This window comes from Podarcis gaigeae (genome assembly GCF_964106915.1).
Source record: "Podarcis gaigeae genome assembly, chromosome: 3".
Classification (NCBI taxonomy): domain Eukaryota; kingdom Metazoa; phylum Chordata; class Lepidosauria; order Squamata; family Lacertidae; genus Podarcis; species Podarcis gaigeae.
Genome location: NC_139680.1, coordinates 80037275 through 80056039, shown reverse-complemented (window position 1 = coordinate 80056039; position 18765 = coordinate 80037275). Strand labels below are relative to the sequence as shown.

Here is an 18765-nt window from a genome sequence, read left to right as displayed (position 1 = left end):
CCTGTTTTCAGATGAAGTAGACATACATCTTATTGTACATAGAATGTAGTTTATGTTGCAAATCACAGGTCTATAATTATACATTATAATCCAGGTCTTATAAATGGTAAGGTTTGTTCTTGGCTACTGCTTGTATTTCATTTCGAGAGAAACAAACCCTGATCCTGAGTTTAAACATAATGACAAGTCAGACTATAGCCAGTTTCCTTGCTGGTGTGGCCCCTGCAAGAACAGGAGAGGCGTGGAGTGCCTGCTATTGAGGAGTGGGCACTGGCACAATAAACTATAGTTTATTGTCACTATGGTTTAATGAGACAGGCCAATCAGTAAAGGCTTCCGTCAAAACACTGGGCAGACCGAGAAAACATTTGTTTGGTTTTGTATTTCCCATTTCCATGCAGTAATGCCCCTTATTTTTTTAGCTTATCGATTGTAAGCTTTGCAAAGTGCATGCCGGGGCAGGGGGGGGGGATACTGGAACAGAAAATGTAAAGCATATAGTGGAACAATTATTATTATTTCCATAGCACTAGTTTCCTCTTCTAACACTCCCTTTGCAATTTCAGCTGAACTCCACCCACATTGTCAGAGTTGCATCTTAAACAAAAGTTGAAGTAGTACTTTCTGCTGCAGTTCAACTTTTGTATTTACATGTTTTCATAGAATAAAATAATAATAATTCTCACAAACTGCTGCATATTGGAAAACATGACAAAATATGATCTTCCAGATTAGATAAATAGATTAATTTGAACAAAATCACAACTTTGTTCTTAAGTGATTGTATGGAAAATCTTTGTTGCGCTCCAATAGGAGTATAGGAGCAGGGAATGGGGCCACTATTTCTTGGCTGAAGCAGATGCAGCACTGGGCTAGGAATGGCAGAGAAATCACACAATTCCATAGAATAAAGTAGTTAAAAACAACTTAACTTTCATTTTTAAAGAGTAAGTGCTTGGGTCTGAGAGTTCCCCACTGCAGAGTGCTAGGGGGTGGGGGAAGGGAAGGAACATGAAGATGAACAAGAAATCATTCACAGAGCTATCCCAAAATAAATTTAATTCACCTTTAATTCACCTAGCAATTATGGTAACAAATCTCATGGGTAGTTCAGTGAACCTTGTTCAAATGAAAAAGTTCATTCCAAGGCCTGGTTGTAGGTCTGCTTGTAATTCCTTATAAGTCACTGTAAAATAACAGAGTTACTAAAATGCTTTTTGAGAACAATGGCAAGTAGTTATCCAGAACATATTATTAAGGTCTACATCCTTTATTAATAACAGCACTCAAAAGACTCAATGCATTTTCTCAGGGACACTTTATTTTTGTTCGTTATATTTAGAAATCACAAGCTTGGTTGATGCTTTCAAATAGTAATTTCCTCCCATGTTATTAGTAGCTAAGGTTTGATTTATCACATCTATTATTGACTTTGATTTGCCTTGACTTTACACAGTAGCAGAAGTTAAATTGCTATGTTTTCTTATTCTTACGAGTGTAACAGCCCTTTTATTGGAAGTTCAATAGTATGTGAGCTAGCTAGACTAACAAAATTCAACTTGATACCCAATTTGGCTTTAGGATTTTCACTTGCGTTTTACTGAAAAAAGCTTAAGGCATTCCCATTGTTGGCAGTAACTGATTGCACATCCACTGAGGCACAATCACACACATGTACAATATACTGTATAAAGATTAGCAAGCTGGGAGGCAGTGATTGGACGAAATGTGCCTTATTAAAGTAGAAGCAACTAGAATTTTCTTTTAAACAAATGTAGCTTAATATTCAGCCAATTGTTTTTATATATAAATTTATAAAAGTTCCACATCCCATGTATTATAGTATAATTTGGAACAATTGTATTTGTATTGTCCTAGCGTTCTGCTCTCTCTCACACTTAGCTTTATTTACAAGACCCAGCCATTCACAACTAGGAGGAAACAACCATGAGAAATGGGTTATAGCTCAAGGCCTTTTGCATACATGAATTACAATGAAAGAGAAAAACTGTTTCCTACCTTCTAGTTCCTCTCAATTCCACAGCAATTTGGAGATGCGCTTTTCATTTAGAGCGGTTTCAAGATGGAGGTTGAGACCCAACATAGCTTTATACAAGAGCCTTCTCTTTCAAATCGGTCACATTTGCATAAAATGTTTGCAGAATCAGAGCCTGAGATACTATGGAGAGCAACTTCAGCGTATTTTAAAGGCTAGGTAGAGCAAATTTTGTTACGCAGCCAACCATCTGAAAGGTCACCACACAGCATGTGAACTATCATACCAAACAAGAATTAGTACCAACGTTTTACTGATGTTTTAATTTCTTATATGAACCAACTGGAATATCTAGCTACAGGTCAGGATCACATGATCAACAGAGAGATGAAGCAGCACATGCAACATGGTCAAAAATTTGAGACTGCTTCCGTATATAGTGCTAATAAATGAGATCAACCATAAGACTGCTCTAAACCCAGCTCAGGACACCTGCCTATTCTGTTGCCCTCCACCTCAGTACTACCCATAGCAGTATGGGTGCTATGGCCTAGGCTCTGTGGCTGCAGAGTATGTCAGTTTAAGGTGGTATAATGATAGGATTGCCATAGTAAAAATTCAAAAATATACAGAGTCTGGTGGAGCAGGGTGTTACAAAATAAAGGAGATCAGTTCTGTTCTATGGTACTGCTGTGATCTAAAATCAAACAACTATGTGTTTTTTTTAAGGGGCATCTGGCAACCCTAGTGCAAAGTGAGATATCTTAAAATCTGTGTTGTATTTCTCTTTTAAATGTGCAATAAAAATAATTTTAACATTACTTCTGCCAAAATGAACCTAAGTACAAGGCTTCTTGATGGCATACTTTAAAAAGAAAATTCAAGTTATCATTCTCAATGTTTTTGGTGATCAGGAGCACAAACATTTAAAACAGAGGTGAAACTCGTGGTTGCTTTAAACATTAATATTCAACAGAACATCAAACTGAAAATTACAAAACCCCAAAATATATAGTAACTACATAATTATAGATACAACATTATAGCTACAGAAGGCATGCTCATCAACAATCCATCATAAAATTACAAAATAAAATAATAAGGAAATTCCTTTACAGATCAAGCTAACTTAATAAGAGCAGACAAAAGTGATGTACTGAACCAGCCAGTAATCAGGTTTAAAACTCATGCCTCCCTTTTAGAAGGTTCAAGCACTGCTATAGTGGAACACAAAAGGCCTTTGGAGTGCACATGGAAAACTGTGTTTAGACATAACAAAGATCCCCCCCCCATTAGACACAAAACACGTAAAATTGTTAACTACCCCATTGTAAGATTTGCTCTGTCAGCACATAAATCTTCAGGCCAAGAAATCCAAGAACAGTATAGTTAGGAGGGTGAGCAAGTGTGCTTCTGAATCCTTAGTTTCAAAAGCTGTTTCCTCTCCACCAAAAAGACTTCCTATATCCTGGAGAACAGCAAGAGCAATCCCTGGTGGTGAGGTGTGAGAAACTGTAGCCGGGGTGGGGGGTAGAAAGGACAACACTAATGTGGAAAGGTCTGTGCACAGGCAGCTAAGGAGCTCTTTGGATCCTAACCATGGGCTGGAATATACCAACAGCTATGCCAGCATAACTCAACAACTAACTGCTTTGCCAAAATTGCAGGCCGGCCAGCCAATGGAACTAAATGGGATTGGTGTACCAGAGGTCAAAATGCAAAAGAGTCTTCTCCAAGAAGGGTTGGGAAGAAAGAGGAGATCCAATCCAAAAGATATACCCAGCCTGCTAATTAAACAGGTGTGCCAGGTGTGCACCCTCTCTCTCTCTCATCACATAGATAGAGACAGGGGAGAAAAAAATCTAGCTGCATAACACCAGCCGCTTAGCAGAGAGGGGACATCCCTAGAAGAAGCACTACCAGTGTAGTTAACATGTCATTCTTCTGAAGGAAAAGCGTGATATAAAAACGAATCTTTTTCTTACCAATTCACATTAAGATGGATATCCTTTCAAATGCCCCAAAGCCTTCCCTTGTCAAGTTTAACATTCAGAACACCGTTTTCACGATATAACTTTCGCTGCCATTGCACTTTTGTTTTCTGCACAGCCAGGGCCTTAATATTGGTACACTCTGCATCATACACCACTAGCATATTCTGCACACACCTTTAGTGCACTAATGCACTAGAGCAGTGTTCCCCAACCTTGGGTCTCCAGCTGTTTTTGGACTACAACTCCCATCATCCCTTGCTAACAAGACCAGTGGTCAGGGATGATGGGAATTGCAGCCCGAAAACAGCTGGAGACCCAAGGTTGGGGAACACTGCACTAGAGCCCTGGAGACTGGTTTCTGAAGATATAAGGTTGGATCCATACTTGCCCCTCTGTGAACAGAAAGGCTCCTTCCTTTTAGAGAGGCAACTGGGATCCAGCAGAGGATGCCCATGAAGGAAGGGGTGGTGGTGATTTCTGCCAATTCCCTCTTTTGTCTTCTGTCCCCAAAGCTACTTCCCACCCTGTTTCAGAGGATTCCACAACACTCTGGACAGGTTTTCAGGGGACAAAGAAGACTGCAAGGGGAAGAGAGATTAGCAAATATTGCCTTCCCACCCGCTGCCTCCAATACGAGCGTAACTGTTGACTGTGAGCCTCAATCAAGCCCTTAATTTCATTATCAACTAACAGATTATACCATTAATTTTAAAAATAGACATTATATTCCAGTTTTAGAGTACAAATGTATATTTATACCAGTAGCTAGAAATGGCAGGGGGTTTCCCACGGCCATCTGGTTGGCCACCAGGAGAACAGGATGCTAGACTAGATAGGCCACTGGCCTAATCCAGCAGGCTCTTATGCCTGATTATTATATAAGCAATTTCTTCTTGGTAGGGAGAGAATTGGGGATTTTATCCAACTTTTCTCTAGCCTCACATATCATTATCAGAAAGCTTAAGAAATGCAGATTAGAAGGAATCAGGACGCAGTGGATATTTAAAAAGAAAAAAATACCGACACTGAATAAGAACCAAGTTCCAAACAGATTTCGGCAGGTGTCAGTCATGAGTCCGGTGTTTGTTGTCGTTTTCAGTTATGGAATTAACAAAATTTTCAGCTAAAAGGAAAACTAAGGATGTAATGTCACCACAAGATAGACTGAAGCTCATTTTTTTCATGGGTGAGAGAATATATATCAGATCCTCAACTTTTAAGCTGATATGCAAGCATTTTTCAGAGCTTTCTTAATTATTTCCCCCCTTTTCCTTCATAATTTGGTCAAGGAGAAATCAGTTGCTTTATTAAAGCTAAGGCAGTTTTGATACTGAGGCTTATTTGGCTCACTACAAAGAAAAAACCATATTTGCCACTGAGCATAGACTCAGTGGGGAAGTGTAGCTGATAATGGCTCCCTGGACATGATAGCAAAAGTGTTGTTTTAATTCTTAGATGTACACTTAAAACATAATAGTTGTATATCTAAAAAAGAAATTTCTGACATAGCCCTTTACAAGGGATGCAGATGGTACCATTTATTGGCCGTAAAAATTATTTAAAATGCCATTTTTTATTGTTGTGGCAAACGTTTTCTAAAAATCCACTTTTAAGGAATCTACAACTAAAAAGCTGTATATGAAGCAATGGAGGCATCCACTCATTACAGCTGCTACAATTTGAAATGCAAGACAAATTAATTAACAACTAGGCTGAGGGCTCTGATTTCTGCTACACCACTCCAATAAAATTACAAAACTCACTAGGACAATTAAAAATCAGGACAAACAGTAATTAAACCCAAATAAGGTACGTTTCCATAAAATATGGACTTATTGCATGATAGTTGAAGACAACATCTTTGCATGATCAGCCAGAAAGACAATATAGTCCTGCTCTAAGTTTACATGGATTGCATACAATTATGTGGGGACTGGAAACTGTAGGGTAGGTGATAAAACTTTTTCTTTTCTTCATTTCCTAAGGTTGGTGGATCGCTTTTGAAAGCATCACACAAAGGTAACAGTAGGGCAGTTTATCAGTCCGTCATGCTGCCTCATGATGTAGTAGCATGAATTCCACTTATGCACCCCTGATTACAGGAAAGTATCTCCTGAGCAGAGGTACTTCCTATGTCATCCACTGTACCTCTTCTGAAGGTGCCATGGTACAAGCAGCTTGAAATATTTTTCTCTCTTCAACAACTGTCAGTGAGCTGTCAGCAATTTCTTCTATGTGAAGGATAGCCAGTGCTTAAGTTCCTCTACACCCTGCACTATTCGGGTATAATAAAAGTCCATATTGGCGGCAAAGTCAGTACATACAGGAGATTCTGTGTCACCAAGCGTGCAGTACAGCGCAGTTCCTCCAACACTAAGGAATACAGTTGCTACGCACAGTAAGATCAGCAGAACACAGGAGCCACCTCCAACTTCCTCTGTAAAGATAAGATACATAACACACAGCTGATAAAATCGCAGGCAACTGAACTACTTTCAGTCTTACAAGATAAAGATGCATGGCTTTATCACTTGTTTCTAGAAGACCCTTTACCCCCTCCGTTTACCACCCAGCCTGATGATGAGTTCTGGAGGACTCAAAAGCACCTTGCTCACCGTTTTGTGACACGTGGGTTGGTGTAACAAAGGCATTGCCTTACTATGGGTCAACATGCCTTTGCGTGAAATGGAAACTCTGTGTGAAACTTTGCATGAAATGGAATTACTGTACTGTGTATGTCACTGTCCCCTCCGATAAAACTATAGAAACAAAATTGGAAGAGAACAATTTATAATAATCTATGCCACGAGTAGCTAAAATGTAGGGCAATGCCTAACATCACTGAATACAGTGTCAGTATTTTCGTTCTACAGAATTGTTCATCAGGCTAGATGGTAAACACAGCAACTATGGAGTGGGGAGAGAAGAGAGGGACAAAAATATTTTGGCTAAGGCTGAAGCCATGGAATCTGTATCTGGTACCAGTCTTACGATGGATTGGGGAAGGAGGTAGCAGAGATTCAAAAGCTTGCTATATAGGGCTATGCAGGTATCAGTTTACACCAGTGCCTTTTGTGAACGAGAAGCATAACATAGCTAATTTTCCATCTCTGAAAGCACAAGAACTAGTCTGTGTCCATCCTTAAGCAGGAGACATGACGATCCCTTGATTTCAACAGATTTCAAGTATGACTTAGTCGAATGCAACTCATAATATGTAATATGGGGGCAGGGCCGTGGGGTTGTGATAAACAAAAGCAGGGTACCTTGGTCAAATGTGTCTTCCATTTCTAGGAATCTTACTCTTCTTTTAGACTCTCTCCGCTGGATCTGAGCATCACTGTCATCTCTCTTCTTTAATATTGACACAAGCCCCTCCGCAGGAACAGTCTAACAGGAAAGATAAAAGAGGTGCTTTTAATGACAGACTATTAAGTGACTGGACTGCCTTGCACATCACAATATAGTAAATTATGGTTTACTGCTGGCTCCCAGAGAAGAGCTCATACTTATTTGCTCCTCCTTGATCCTTTTAAGAACAGCATCTTGTCTGGTTAAGGGATCTCCTCCTTACCTATGACCAATAGGCAAGTTTTTGTCCTATGGTTACTAATCATAATTAATGAGAAGAACTCAACCTTGGTTTAGCTCAGGGGCGGACTTTGGTAATCTTTCATAATATGGTGCCCTGTAAAGTCCCAAATTTGGCGCCCCCAATGGATCTTCTCAATTATTTATCTTTTCAGTTTTGCATCCCTTCAGCTCAGTTCCCTATGCAGGAGAACCGCCCGTACCACCCTAAATCTGGTGCTCCTTAGGTGTACACTGAGCTGTACTAAAGGAACTGGGGAGGAGCAAAGCACATGTGGTTCTGGTAAACTGTGGTTTGGCTTCCCCTTGATGTGCAAATTGGGCCACTATGTTTGGCTTTATATACAGTGGTACATAGAGTTACAAACACCTTGGGTTACAAACACTTCAGGTTACAGACTCCACTAACCCAGAAGTAGTATTTCGGGTTAAGAACTTTACCTCAGGATGAGAGCAGAAATCACGCGGCGGCGGCGGGAGGCCCCATTAACTAAAGTGGTGCTTCAGGTTAAGAACGGCTTCCGGTTAAGAACAGACCTCCAGAACGAATTAAGTTTGTAACCAGAGGTAACACTGCATTTCATTGGCTACATAATTGCACCAATATATTCCAATAATTATGCAGCATTATATAATTTATATTGCTAAACTACGACATTTGCTTCTAAACTTTGCTATTGTTGTAGCTTATAATTAATATGGATTATTTTGCAAGGAATTTCCCTCTAAATCACCATAAAGTGTAAAGGTAGTGCTATACTGTGATTACAATGTAACATATAGTCTGAATAGACATATTTTTTCTTTATGATATTTATTTATTTATGATGAAAAATATTTATGCTTTTTCTTAGCTGAAAAGTTGCCTTTATTCAATTTGATTACAATCTCTTTATATATTTAAAGGGGTTTCCTTCTCTTACACACACAGTTAGATACTAAGCTCAGTGTACATCTCTATGTAATTTTAGCAACAGGAGGGCATAGGTTCCTGATTTAAGGGCTCTTGTACTTATTACAGCTCTCAAATCACAATGTAACTCTGCTGTCTGGAATATGACCACATGAGTATTACAATTCCTTACTGGAAAATGCTAACAACATCACTTCTCATGAATGATACAATCACATCTGCCCCTACCACACTGTGACTAACACCAAAGCTCATTATGCAAAATGGCTGAAAGAGTTGAAAGTGACTAGTCTCATGATAAAGTGTGAAGACAACCCTTCTCAGTTTCCATCCACAAAGCAAATCTTCAGATTTTGCAGTGAGACTTGAGATGGACTCACTGCCTTGGGCGTGCTCAAAAGCTTCCTGACACTTTATTTTGAGACTACATAGTTGGTGAGAGTCATTCCCTGCTATGATGGTATATCATCCAGCAATAAAAGGAGAATAGTGAGGCAGACTGAGGAAAGAGGGAGACCAGTGAAGGGCCCACTTTCAGCTGGCTGTGTGGATAAATTCAGTCACAGTTTGATTCTTCTGTGACGCATGCAGGCTACTGCTGCACAGGTTGGAAGCTATTTCGCCACACAAGTGGCCCCTTGCTCAGATGCTGGGAATGTAACAGAGCATTAGAATGGGCGCAATCTTGAAAGCAAAACGCACAATTACAAAGCACATTTTTATAATGTCTCTAATGCATACTTCTGGTATTAATAGTTTTAGTTCTATCTGAAAAGAGAAAATCAATAAGCTGAACTTCTAAAAGCACAAGTACGCAGAGCAGAGATGTTAGTAGCTTGTCTCTGAAGAGGGAGAAGTTATTTGTGCTATTTTGGCAAAACCATTAATAATACTTTATGAATTATTCAACATTCAAGGCCGCTGCTGCGCACATGCTACTGCTATTATAATTTTATGTGGTCAGGCCAGAAACAAAACATTGATCGTTTTTTTTTTTATTGTATTATATAATAATATAAACCCTAACAGGAAAATTGCGACCTTGAGTATTAGCTGTTGATATGGAGGCAACTGGCAATATTAAAGGCTTCATAATATGTTGCATATTCCAAGCAACTTGGAACATGTATCATTTATCTGAAAATAAACTTTCAGCTCCTAGTAATTTGCTGTTACCCTGCCTTGACTTTGGAATTACATTGTGCAATGCATGAGCATGGATACAATAGACAACCATAACTTATAGAAATAATGAAGGCTTGCTAACTTGGAGTAAGCCTCCATGGACATCATGGGTCTTACTTTCAAGCAAATAAGGGGTGTGCATATATATCTTGCAGACTGTTTTAATGTATGGACATGCTTTTGGTTTCCCCCACACCAGTAGTTTCACACAAAGATTTGCTTTCTGAACATTACATGTGGACAATAATCTATTTTCCATAGATTAGCTGAATGGGGTGTCATTGTACATCACATTATTCTTATCCTGATACAGCATATTTCAATGCTTCATGCTGAACACACATGCAGATCAAGCATGAGGGTGGGTCAAAGGTCAAATTATGTGTTAAAATGTCAACAGAATCTTTACTGAGATTACTTTTAATGCTACAGTCAAGAAAATTCCCGTCTTTATGAACTAAACAACGCAAAGGTCAAATTCTAAAAACAATGAATACTGAACAGCTGATCACTCATAGGCTTCAACCAATTATTCTTATCAGCTTTTGAGGGTCCTTGGCTAAGACTCCCTCAGTGGGGTCCCATCTCTAAATGGGCCTACCCAGTCGCTGTCCCTCTCACTCCCCCTGTACCCAAATCACATCACTGCCTGTAAAAAGAGAGCAAGGCAAGTGGAGGTTTCTCCTGATCTTTGCTCTTGTCACTGCTGACATGCTTGGAGAGAGCAGGTGAACAGGCTGCAAAAACGAGATGAAGGCTTTGGGGGTCATGTGAAACTAGGCGGGTGCCCAACTACACCAGCTCCAGTCCTGATTCTTGTAAATCTGATCAGAATAAAACAGGAAACCTAATAAAACTACTGGATTGCTCTTGCTCCCCCTGCGAATGCATAGCTAAGGCAGGTAAGCCAGAACATTACAGAGTCTTACATAGTACATGATATAGCCCTACTCCAACACCACCCCCTTGCTTTTCCTTGATTTATGTATCTCTGAAACACATGCCTCCAGTTGACACAGCCTAGGGAACAAACTCCCTCTAGAGAGTGCCAATATTACTCCATATTTGGCCGGGAGAGATTGCTATTGAATGATGCAAGGTACTCTCTGTCCCCTCTTCAGAGACCAAAGTCTGCCTGCAAAGAAGAGCGCAGAGAACAGCAAACCTAAGTTAGGAATTACATAATGTTTCCCATAAGAACACTGTACCATCAGCTTTTGCCTTCTTACAGTAAACATAAGATGAGGGGAAGTAGGAACGAATGGCATTCAAATGGTACTTAGAAATGCAAAAAATAAATAAACACGGGGTGCGGGGCTCACTATGCTTACAGATACTGAAGTTTAGCAAGTGTAACATAAAAGATGGATTTCCTCTTAAGTATTTAGAAATATAGAAGTTGATGTAATTTTGGAGCAGATTTTTGCTGTATACAATACTCCTTGAGACATGGTAAAAAATGAGAGAAGATAATAAATGTATTCAGTTGTAATCCTTACCCATAAACTAGGCATTAAGACTGAAGGTTTATAAGAAGGATGTTTAAAATATTGCTAATAAACTTCAAAAACAAACACTCTGTTCAAACACACCTCTTTGCTGTGCTGTTCCAGTTAACAAACTGTGCCACTGCTACTGGATGAAAATGGAAATGACTGACTTCTGAAGACAAGTTATTTATTCTGCTTCTGAAAGTTAGCCTTAGGGATCAATCTTGCCTTCAAAAGAGTTTTGAGGGGGGGAGGCAAAACTAAACAGAGAGCTCTCTTCCTTCAACCTTTTACAGAGCAGTGCATAATGGATAGCCTTTGGTGAACAATATTCTAGATGATTCATTTAGCATGCCCAGAAGTACACTGTGACCTCAAATATGTCAGTCAGCTATAAAAGTATGGTGTGTTCTGTCTCAATCTCTGACTTCTGATGCTGGCACTATGTGCTTTGGAACAGCAGTAAATAGGATAAGCCATTATATCCTCAGGCGTTTCATTTACCAACTGTACCTAAATCAATAAGAATAGCTTAAAACTCCTTTGCTAAGTCATTCTGCCCATTTTCTTGCTGCTCAACTTAAAAGAGCAATGGTAGAACCAAATATATTCTCATAAAGAGAATAAAATTCACTCACGATTGTTCATCAGCCAGCCATGACTAGAATAACTGAAATGTTATTGTTAACCTCAGTTTGAGGTAAAGCAAAAAGGTCTGAAATATTCAAGTATGTTTTTACAAATGCACGAGAGAGCTTTTTTCATTCTGCGCCCCCTCCTCATGATTACTTTTGCTACTGTTTGGCCTCTTAAGATGCATAAGTTTATTTATTTTATCCTCTTATTTTTCATAAAGAAAACTTTACTTACCTAAAACCTAATCAATAAACTTGGAAAGGAAAAATAAACAACACATCCTCCTAAACATGGCTTCTTTTCAGGAAAAAAACCACAACTTTTTTCATGCTAAAGAACACAAATAATATAAACCACGAATAGTGCCAACAGTGTTGGAAGTTATTTTTGCCAGTGTTTACCTCTGCAATCTCTATTCGTTTTGCAAGTTCATCAAGTGAAGAAAAGCTTTCATCCAGTGAATAACCTTCCGATGAACTATAAAGTGCTTGTTCAGGAGGCATATGTGGAAGAATTTCAGAGTCCCCTTGGCTTGCTAGGCATTTAAGGGACTCCTCTCTGTCTGTTATGCAACCATTTAAAAACCGATCAAAGAGGTCTTCTGGTTCTTCATTTTCACCTTCCTCTTCCAGTACTGCTGTTTCCTCCTGTATCCCTTCATATGGAACACTGTCCAGTTCAGGCATGTTACCTTCAGCCTGCACATCCCCGGTAATGTCTGATGTTCTGCCCTGCACAGATTTCCTATCACCTCCATAAGCTGTCTGTTGCTGGTGCTTGTTTAATACGTTGCTCCCCAACTGAGTACTGGAAATCACAATAGAGCCAGCTGACCTGAGTAAGTTTTGTTCAGACTGAACAGTTTCATCTGAGGGAATTAGATCAGGAGGCATATAATCGGCCTCTGTCAAAACCAATGTGTCTACCATTGGCTCACTAGAGCACTCTGCTGCAGGCTCCTCAGCAGCTGCTTCTATTTTTGCTACATCCTCAGAGAACTGCTCTTCTCTTGGCTGCAGACCGTCATCTTCACTAGCATCCTTTGTAGATAAACAGCCTGGCTGAGGCGTGCCCAGTGTCTCTGTGGGCTGGGTGGCTGGCTCCAGTGTTGATTCATCATTGCAGCGCTCCTCCTCCATGTGGTGCTTCTCCACAGAGAGTCGAAGACTTGCCTTCTCTTCAAGCCTATGAGGCTTTTCGGGTTGGAAGCTCTCACACCTCTCACTCTCTTTGCGATTGTTCTCTTTCTTTGGTTCAGCGCCAGGCCAAGTCTGAGTATCTAATGCAACAGGGAAAGGGTTCAAGCATTTAGAAGTGATTCAATACTTCAGCATTGTAGGAAAAAGAAGAAGAAGAAAAATCAGCCACCTGATAGCACTACCCGTTAATGTTTTGACTGAATTCCTGTCTGGCAGCATTCGCTCTGCTCCACTAATTTTCATGTTTAAAATACAAATCATAGTTAAAGTGAAGCAGCTAACTTGTTTTCTATTGACTTTTAGAGCACTTAAAGACACCTCTACATACCCTGCTGAACAAGGGTGTGATTAGTTACATATATGCAAGTTTTCCTTTGGCTTTGGCACTAAGTGGCTTGATTTCACTAAGTATTTTATACAGAAATTACAAATTGCTTTAAACATTTTAAAGGAAAGGGAAACTGTGATGAATATTGGTTGCTAAAAATATAATGGTAGCTTCAGCAACTATAATTAAAAATGTACAAACCATACTGTTTACTGAAATTTTAAAAAAACCTTAATATGAAAGATTTAAAAAATCTCCATGATGTTTACTGCTGCAGCCCTATGCACCACTAAGTATGCATAGGTATACCATTAAAAAAATTATATTTAACTATGCAATGGGTTGTTATTGGGCAGAGTAAAGGTTGGGGGTGGGGAGGAAGATTTCTTGGCAGAGAAGCCACTGATTCCTAAGCCCTGTCAGCTTGCAGGTGGGAGCTGCTTGTTCTTTCCCCACCTGCTGCTATTGACAGATGTTTCCTAATTTCCCTCCCATTGACTCTAAACAAATTAACTACACCAGCTCTGTGGTTAGTTATTTGGTTTAGGTATGTGTGTCAAGGGAATGGGTGGCATCTTCTGGTCTACCCAACATGTTCCTTTTCACTTCTTACTGCCATCAGCAGTGAAGGAGAAATGGCAGAGGAACTTTCTGCTACAACTAGGCCATCAGCCATAGGATGGCTCCCTTAAAGTTTACTTTGATAGAGTGGATGGGGATGATCTTAAGTGATAACAGTATCTCATGTTTTGAACCAATGCTTGCAGTGCTCCTGATGTAGTACATCACACCAGGATACCTGTGTAGCATCGACAGATACAGAACAAGGAGGAGATGATGGCGATACATGCCATCCAAGGGGTCTATAAACAGCTCAGAATCCTAGTCATTGATGCAACCTGTCTCACATGGTTATTTTAAATACTTTTTAGAAAAACAACAACAACAACCTTCATAGAATGAAAAGTACCGCCAAAGCAAAAAGATCTCTCATGTAGAGAAAAAAAAAATTCAGCAGCAAAGCATAACCAGAAACCTTAGGGAATAAAATGCTAGGCTCAGTTTCCATACCATATTTAGATAAAGCTTATAAGTTTTAGAGCAACAGATACATAGAAATGCAGGCACAAAAACTTGGCTACCTTCCTATAAGGTCACGTGAGGACAGAACCATTAAGATTTCTCAGAACAACATAATTATTAATAAGAACAAATAGATATTTTGACATTTTCTATGTAGAAAGATAAAAATGCACTTGAAGAGTCTCTTTTCCAACTAGAAGCTTTGTTGTGGAAACTTGAAAATCTGCACAACAAAATCATTGGTCATGCCTCTATAGCGTGAAGTAGTCATTCCTTCAGCGCACCAAAAGGCACTGACAAAAGAAACTTCCTTAGTAGGACTGTAGGCCTCCCCAGGAGGCCTGGATGCTAAGGGGATGCACTGCCTAGCAAAAACCTTTTCTGCACACAGTGTGGCAATCAGCAGATCAGAGCTTGCTTGGGAACAAACATCTGCTAATGTGATGAGACAAATATATGTAACTTAACCTCTGATGACATTACCGGGGGGCCACATATATGAGGCGTGAAGAGAGGACCTGAAGAACACAGACCACAAGGAAACGAAACAAGATATTACTAAAGGGGTCAAAGAGGCTAAGAGGTTGCCTGAGATGAAATGTGATCGTAGTGAGAGGACATATTCCTGATCTTTAGTGAACTGATTGATTAGGATTCATATATTGTCCTGCTGAAATATACTGCTTTGCTGGCATTTTGTTTAGATGACCTCAGTACTGAAGGACAGCATAGGGAGCAGCTTAGATTTCTGTATACTAGCTGAGCTGAAAATAGTCACAGAGAAAAAGCTAGCAGAGGAACACATCTAAACAAGAATTATCTAACACAACTGGCTTGTGTTGATGAAGACAAGTTGATACCAAGGCATTCAACAAAGTCTCCCTGGTTATAGTGGTACCTTGGTTCTCAAACTTAATCCGTTCTGGGAGTCCATTTGACTCCCGAAACGGTTTGAAAACCAAGGTGTGGCTTCTGATTGGCTGCAGGAGCTTCCAGCACTCATTTGGAAGTAGCATCGGACGTTCGGCTTCCGAAAAACGTTTGCAAACCGGAATACTTACTTTCTGGGTATGTGGCGTTCAGGAGCCGATTTGTTCGGGAGCCAAGCCGTTCAAGAACCAAGGTACTACTGTATTTGATTTTAGGGCACTTTGGAGTCAGCAGAGCCTTTCTTGGGCTAACTGGAAAAGCTCCAGTTTTACTTCCACCTCAAGATCACAGGCACACTGGCCATGTCCCTTTACGAAAGCCTTGTTAATTATACTCACAAGCAGAAAACCATTGTTTGCTAATGATCCCACGTTGTGGTTGGAATTCACAACTGATTTACCATGCAGTCCTGTACTCAGAAGTAAATCCCAATGACGGCAGTGGGGCTGACTCTTATACTGGGTATAGGATTCCTTGATTATACAGTCTTTTCAACCCTCAAGCATGCCACACAACAGCAAGGAGAAGGCTAAAATCTTTAGGCAGCAGGCAGGTACACATCCAGGCAGACAACATCTCTGCAGCCGACTGCTCCACAGCCACCTTTAGCCTCTTTTTCTATTTCCATGCTAATTTTAGCAACAGTGGTGGATGTACAGAAGTTGGACAGTGTTTAATGTTAAGGAAATGAGGTCTATTATTTGAAGCCACTGCTCACACAGAAGCATAAAATTATATAGTTGAAAGGGACCATGAGAATCATCTAGTGCAGGAATCTTTTGCCCAATGTGGGGCTCGCATCCACGACCCTGAGATCAAGAGTTTCATGCTGTAACAACTGAGCTACTCTCACTCCTATGTTCTGCTGTTTTCTAAGAGAAGTCTAAGGCATCAAAAACGTAATCACCTTCTTATATTACTCTTGTTAGAAAATTGCCTAGCTAGTGCTATTCTAAATTAAAGTTTTCTAAACACTGACATGTTTTTAAAAATAAAACTGAAAAGATTTACAAGAGGGATACCTGAATCACATGCAGCAGCACCTCTTTCCTTAAGATCTTCAGATATCCTTAACCCTACAAAACTCTCACGTTTCAGGGATTTTTCTTTACTTATTAGCTGAAAAACACAACAGAATTCCTATTACTGAATTTTGTTTTTGTTTCATTTCATGCAGTACAGGTTATTATGCAGTGTAAGCTCTACACATTACATTTAGCACATTATAGAACACCCAGACATTTACTTGTAAAGCTATGCCAAGAAAAAACTTCACAGTTTACCTTGCTTCGGAAGACCAGCGGCCTGCAACCAAAAAAGAAAATACAAAATAAACAGCTGCTTCCACCAAAATATTATTCACAAAAAACATCATCAAAACTAGACGACAAATCAGATTAGTTCTTTCCATGCTCTAATATTAGCACAGAAGTTTCCAACACTGAAACACTATCTGTGCCAGCATAGTTTTAAAGCACAGAGCCAGACCATATGCTAACGTCATTACAAACTGCCAATTATTACTTAATGGCCCATAAGGCAGTAAAAGTGGTGAAATCAATACAAGAAGTGCTCTTATAGAATGTGTTTATACAAATGTATCAGCTTTCAAAAAATTGTCCTGAATTGAAATCGACCACTCAGAGGAATTAACAGTGCTTTTTAGATCACTGAAAGTACCACCTGAATAGCACTACTTCCTGTTTCTAGCGACACAAGAGACTTAGGAGTGGATGGGAAGCTGTGAAAAACTAGCCTCTCCTAATATTTTTCAGCACATAGGCAGCACACTCAGTTTCCCCATTTTGCTCAATCTTCTAGTCTTCTAGTCTCCCACAGAAATAGCAACAAATTTCAAAAGTGGAAGAAAACCATAAAAATCACAACAACTGGCAGGACAGCTCAACCTTTTAAATGTTATGCTTTATACTTCAAGAGTCTATTTCCAATAAAACAAATTATAAAGTAAAAAAAAATGCTTAAAGACAAACATAGGTGATTATTAAAAAGTTAATTGCACACAATTCTTACCATTGACAAGAAGCAATTTGTCCACAATGCAGTCCAGAGCTGCACTGTGAGTTCTGCATGCAAAACAGTGCTTCTGACACCCAAGCACCTTCATTTTACTGTCACTTATTTATCACATTTTTACATTGCCTTTCCACCAAGCAGCTCGGAACAGCGTCCTCAAACAATCATGATCCCCAATAAGTTTCATGGCCAAGAGATTATGTAAGATCAGGTCTCTCTGGATTGCATCCAGCTCTCTGGCCACTACTCCACACTGGCACTCTAAGAATTCTCTCCCTCAATATGGCACTTGACAAGCAAATTCTGAAACAGTGGGAAGTGGCACTGAAGAGAGATTTCATTTTGGGGGGTAGAGGTGGGGGAGTTAAATGTTCTGGAAGCAATTCTTGGTGCATGTGACAAAGAAGCCTCTCATTACTGGAGCCTCTGATCTGATAAATGCAACTATAGACCTGTAACACTTACTTTTAAAATATTGTGACTGTTAAGTAGAATAACATTAAACACAGCCATGCTCTTGGATCTTAGCGCAACTAGCTGAATAACAGTTTATTATCCATAATAACAATGCCCTGTCCACACTGACTCATTTATTAACTCTCTATCCCACCCTTGCTCCAAGGAGCTCAGAGCAGCATATGTAACTTCTTCCCCCCAGCAATTTTATCCTTACAGCATTGTGAGAGTGTTTCACTTATGAGATGGTGAGCTTGGGGAAGATACTTAGGGAGCCATCCCAACTACCCCGTCTTCCCAGCAAAGCGAAATGGGGGTGCTGGGACCAGCACTGCATCCATAGCCCTGCTGTGCATAGTGATTGAAGTGGAAGGGCAGGCAGATTGCCCTTCAATCAGAACCAGATTGAACTCTATGCTGTCATGTGACTGCAGGAGGGCCAGTTTGGGATCAGGTGGTTCCCCAGCCAGCTCAGCCCTGCCTTCTCTTTACCCTCGGAATATCCTGTTTGGGGGCTTCCTGCTGCCTGCCACCAGCGGGGATGCTGGCAGTGGCACATCTGCCAGCCCATACATTTGGCAGGTGAAACGGGAGCCCCTCATCAGCAGAATGACACTGGCATCACTTTGCAGCCAGCATGAAGCCATATCTCTAACCAATCTACCCCATTCCTGCCTGGCACAAGGGGGGTTGGATTGCTCTGTGTGCGAGCTTCAAGGAAGAGCAGGGATTTAAACCCGCATCTCCCCATTCATAGCCCACCACATTACAGTGGATATCTACAACACACAGAAACCTAAAGATCAGTACACTGACTATTACAGAAGGCTCAAAACTGGATATTTTTATTTCCCAAAAACACATGCTATCTCATTAAACTTTACAACAATCCTGTAATGTAGGCCAGTATTATCCCCATACTTCAGACAG

General features: G+C 40.1%; 1 protein-coding gene across 3 annotated transcripts in view; it reads right to left on the bottom strand.

Annotated features, from left to right (window-relative positions):
- Positions 1–1299: 1299 nt before the first annotated feature.
- The window catches only part of CNST (consortin, connexin sorting protein), a 42768-nt gene continuing 25302 nt past the window's right edge, over positions 1300–18765 (bottom strand). For all 3 annotated transcript variants that reach the window (XM_083732372.1, XM_083732374.1, XM_083732373.1), the window contains exons 8-13: positions 16629–16650; positions 16368–16464; positions 12207–13084; positions 7257–7380; positions 4323–6427; positions 1300–4174 (exon numbers count right to left, since the gene is read on the bottom strand). In XM_083732372.1, coding sequence (XP_083588498.1) covers positions 6222–6427; positions 7257–7380; positions 12207–13084; positions 16368–16464; positions 16629–16650 — 1327 coding nt within the window. In that variant the 3' untranslated portion in view covers positions 1300–4174; positions 4323–6221. The remainder of the gene's footprint in view (positions 4175–4322; positions 6428–7256; positions 7381–12206; positions 13085–16367; positions 16465–16628; positions 16651–18765) is intronic.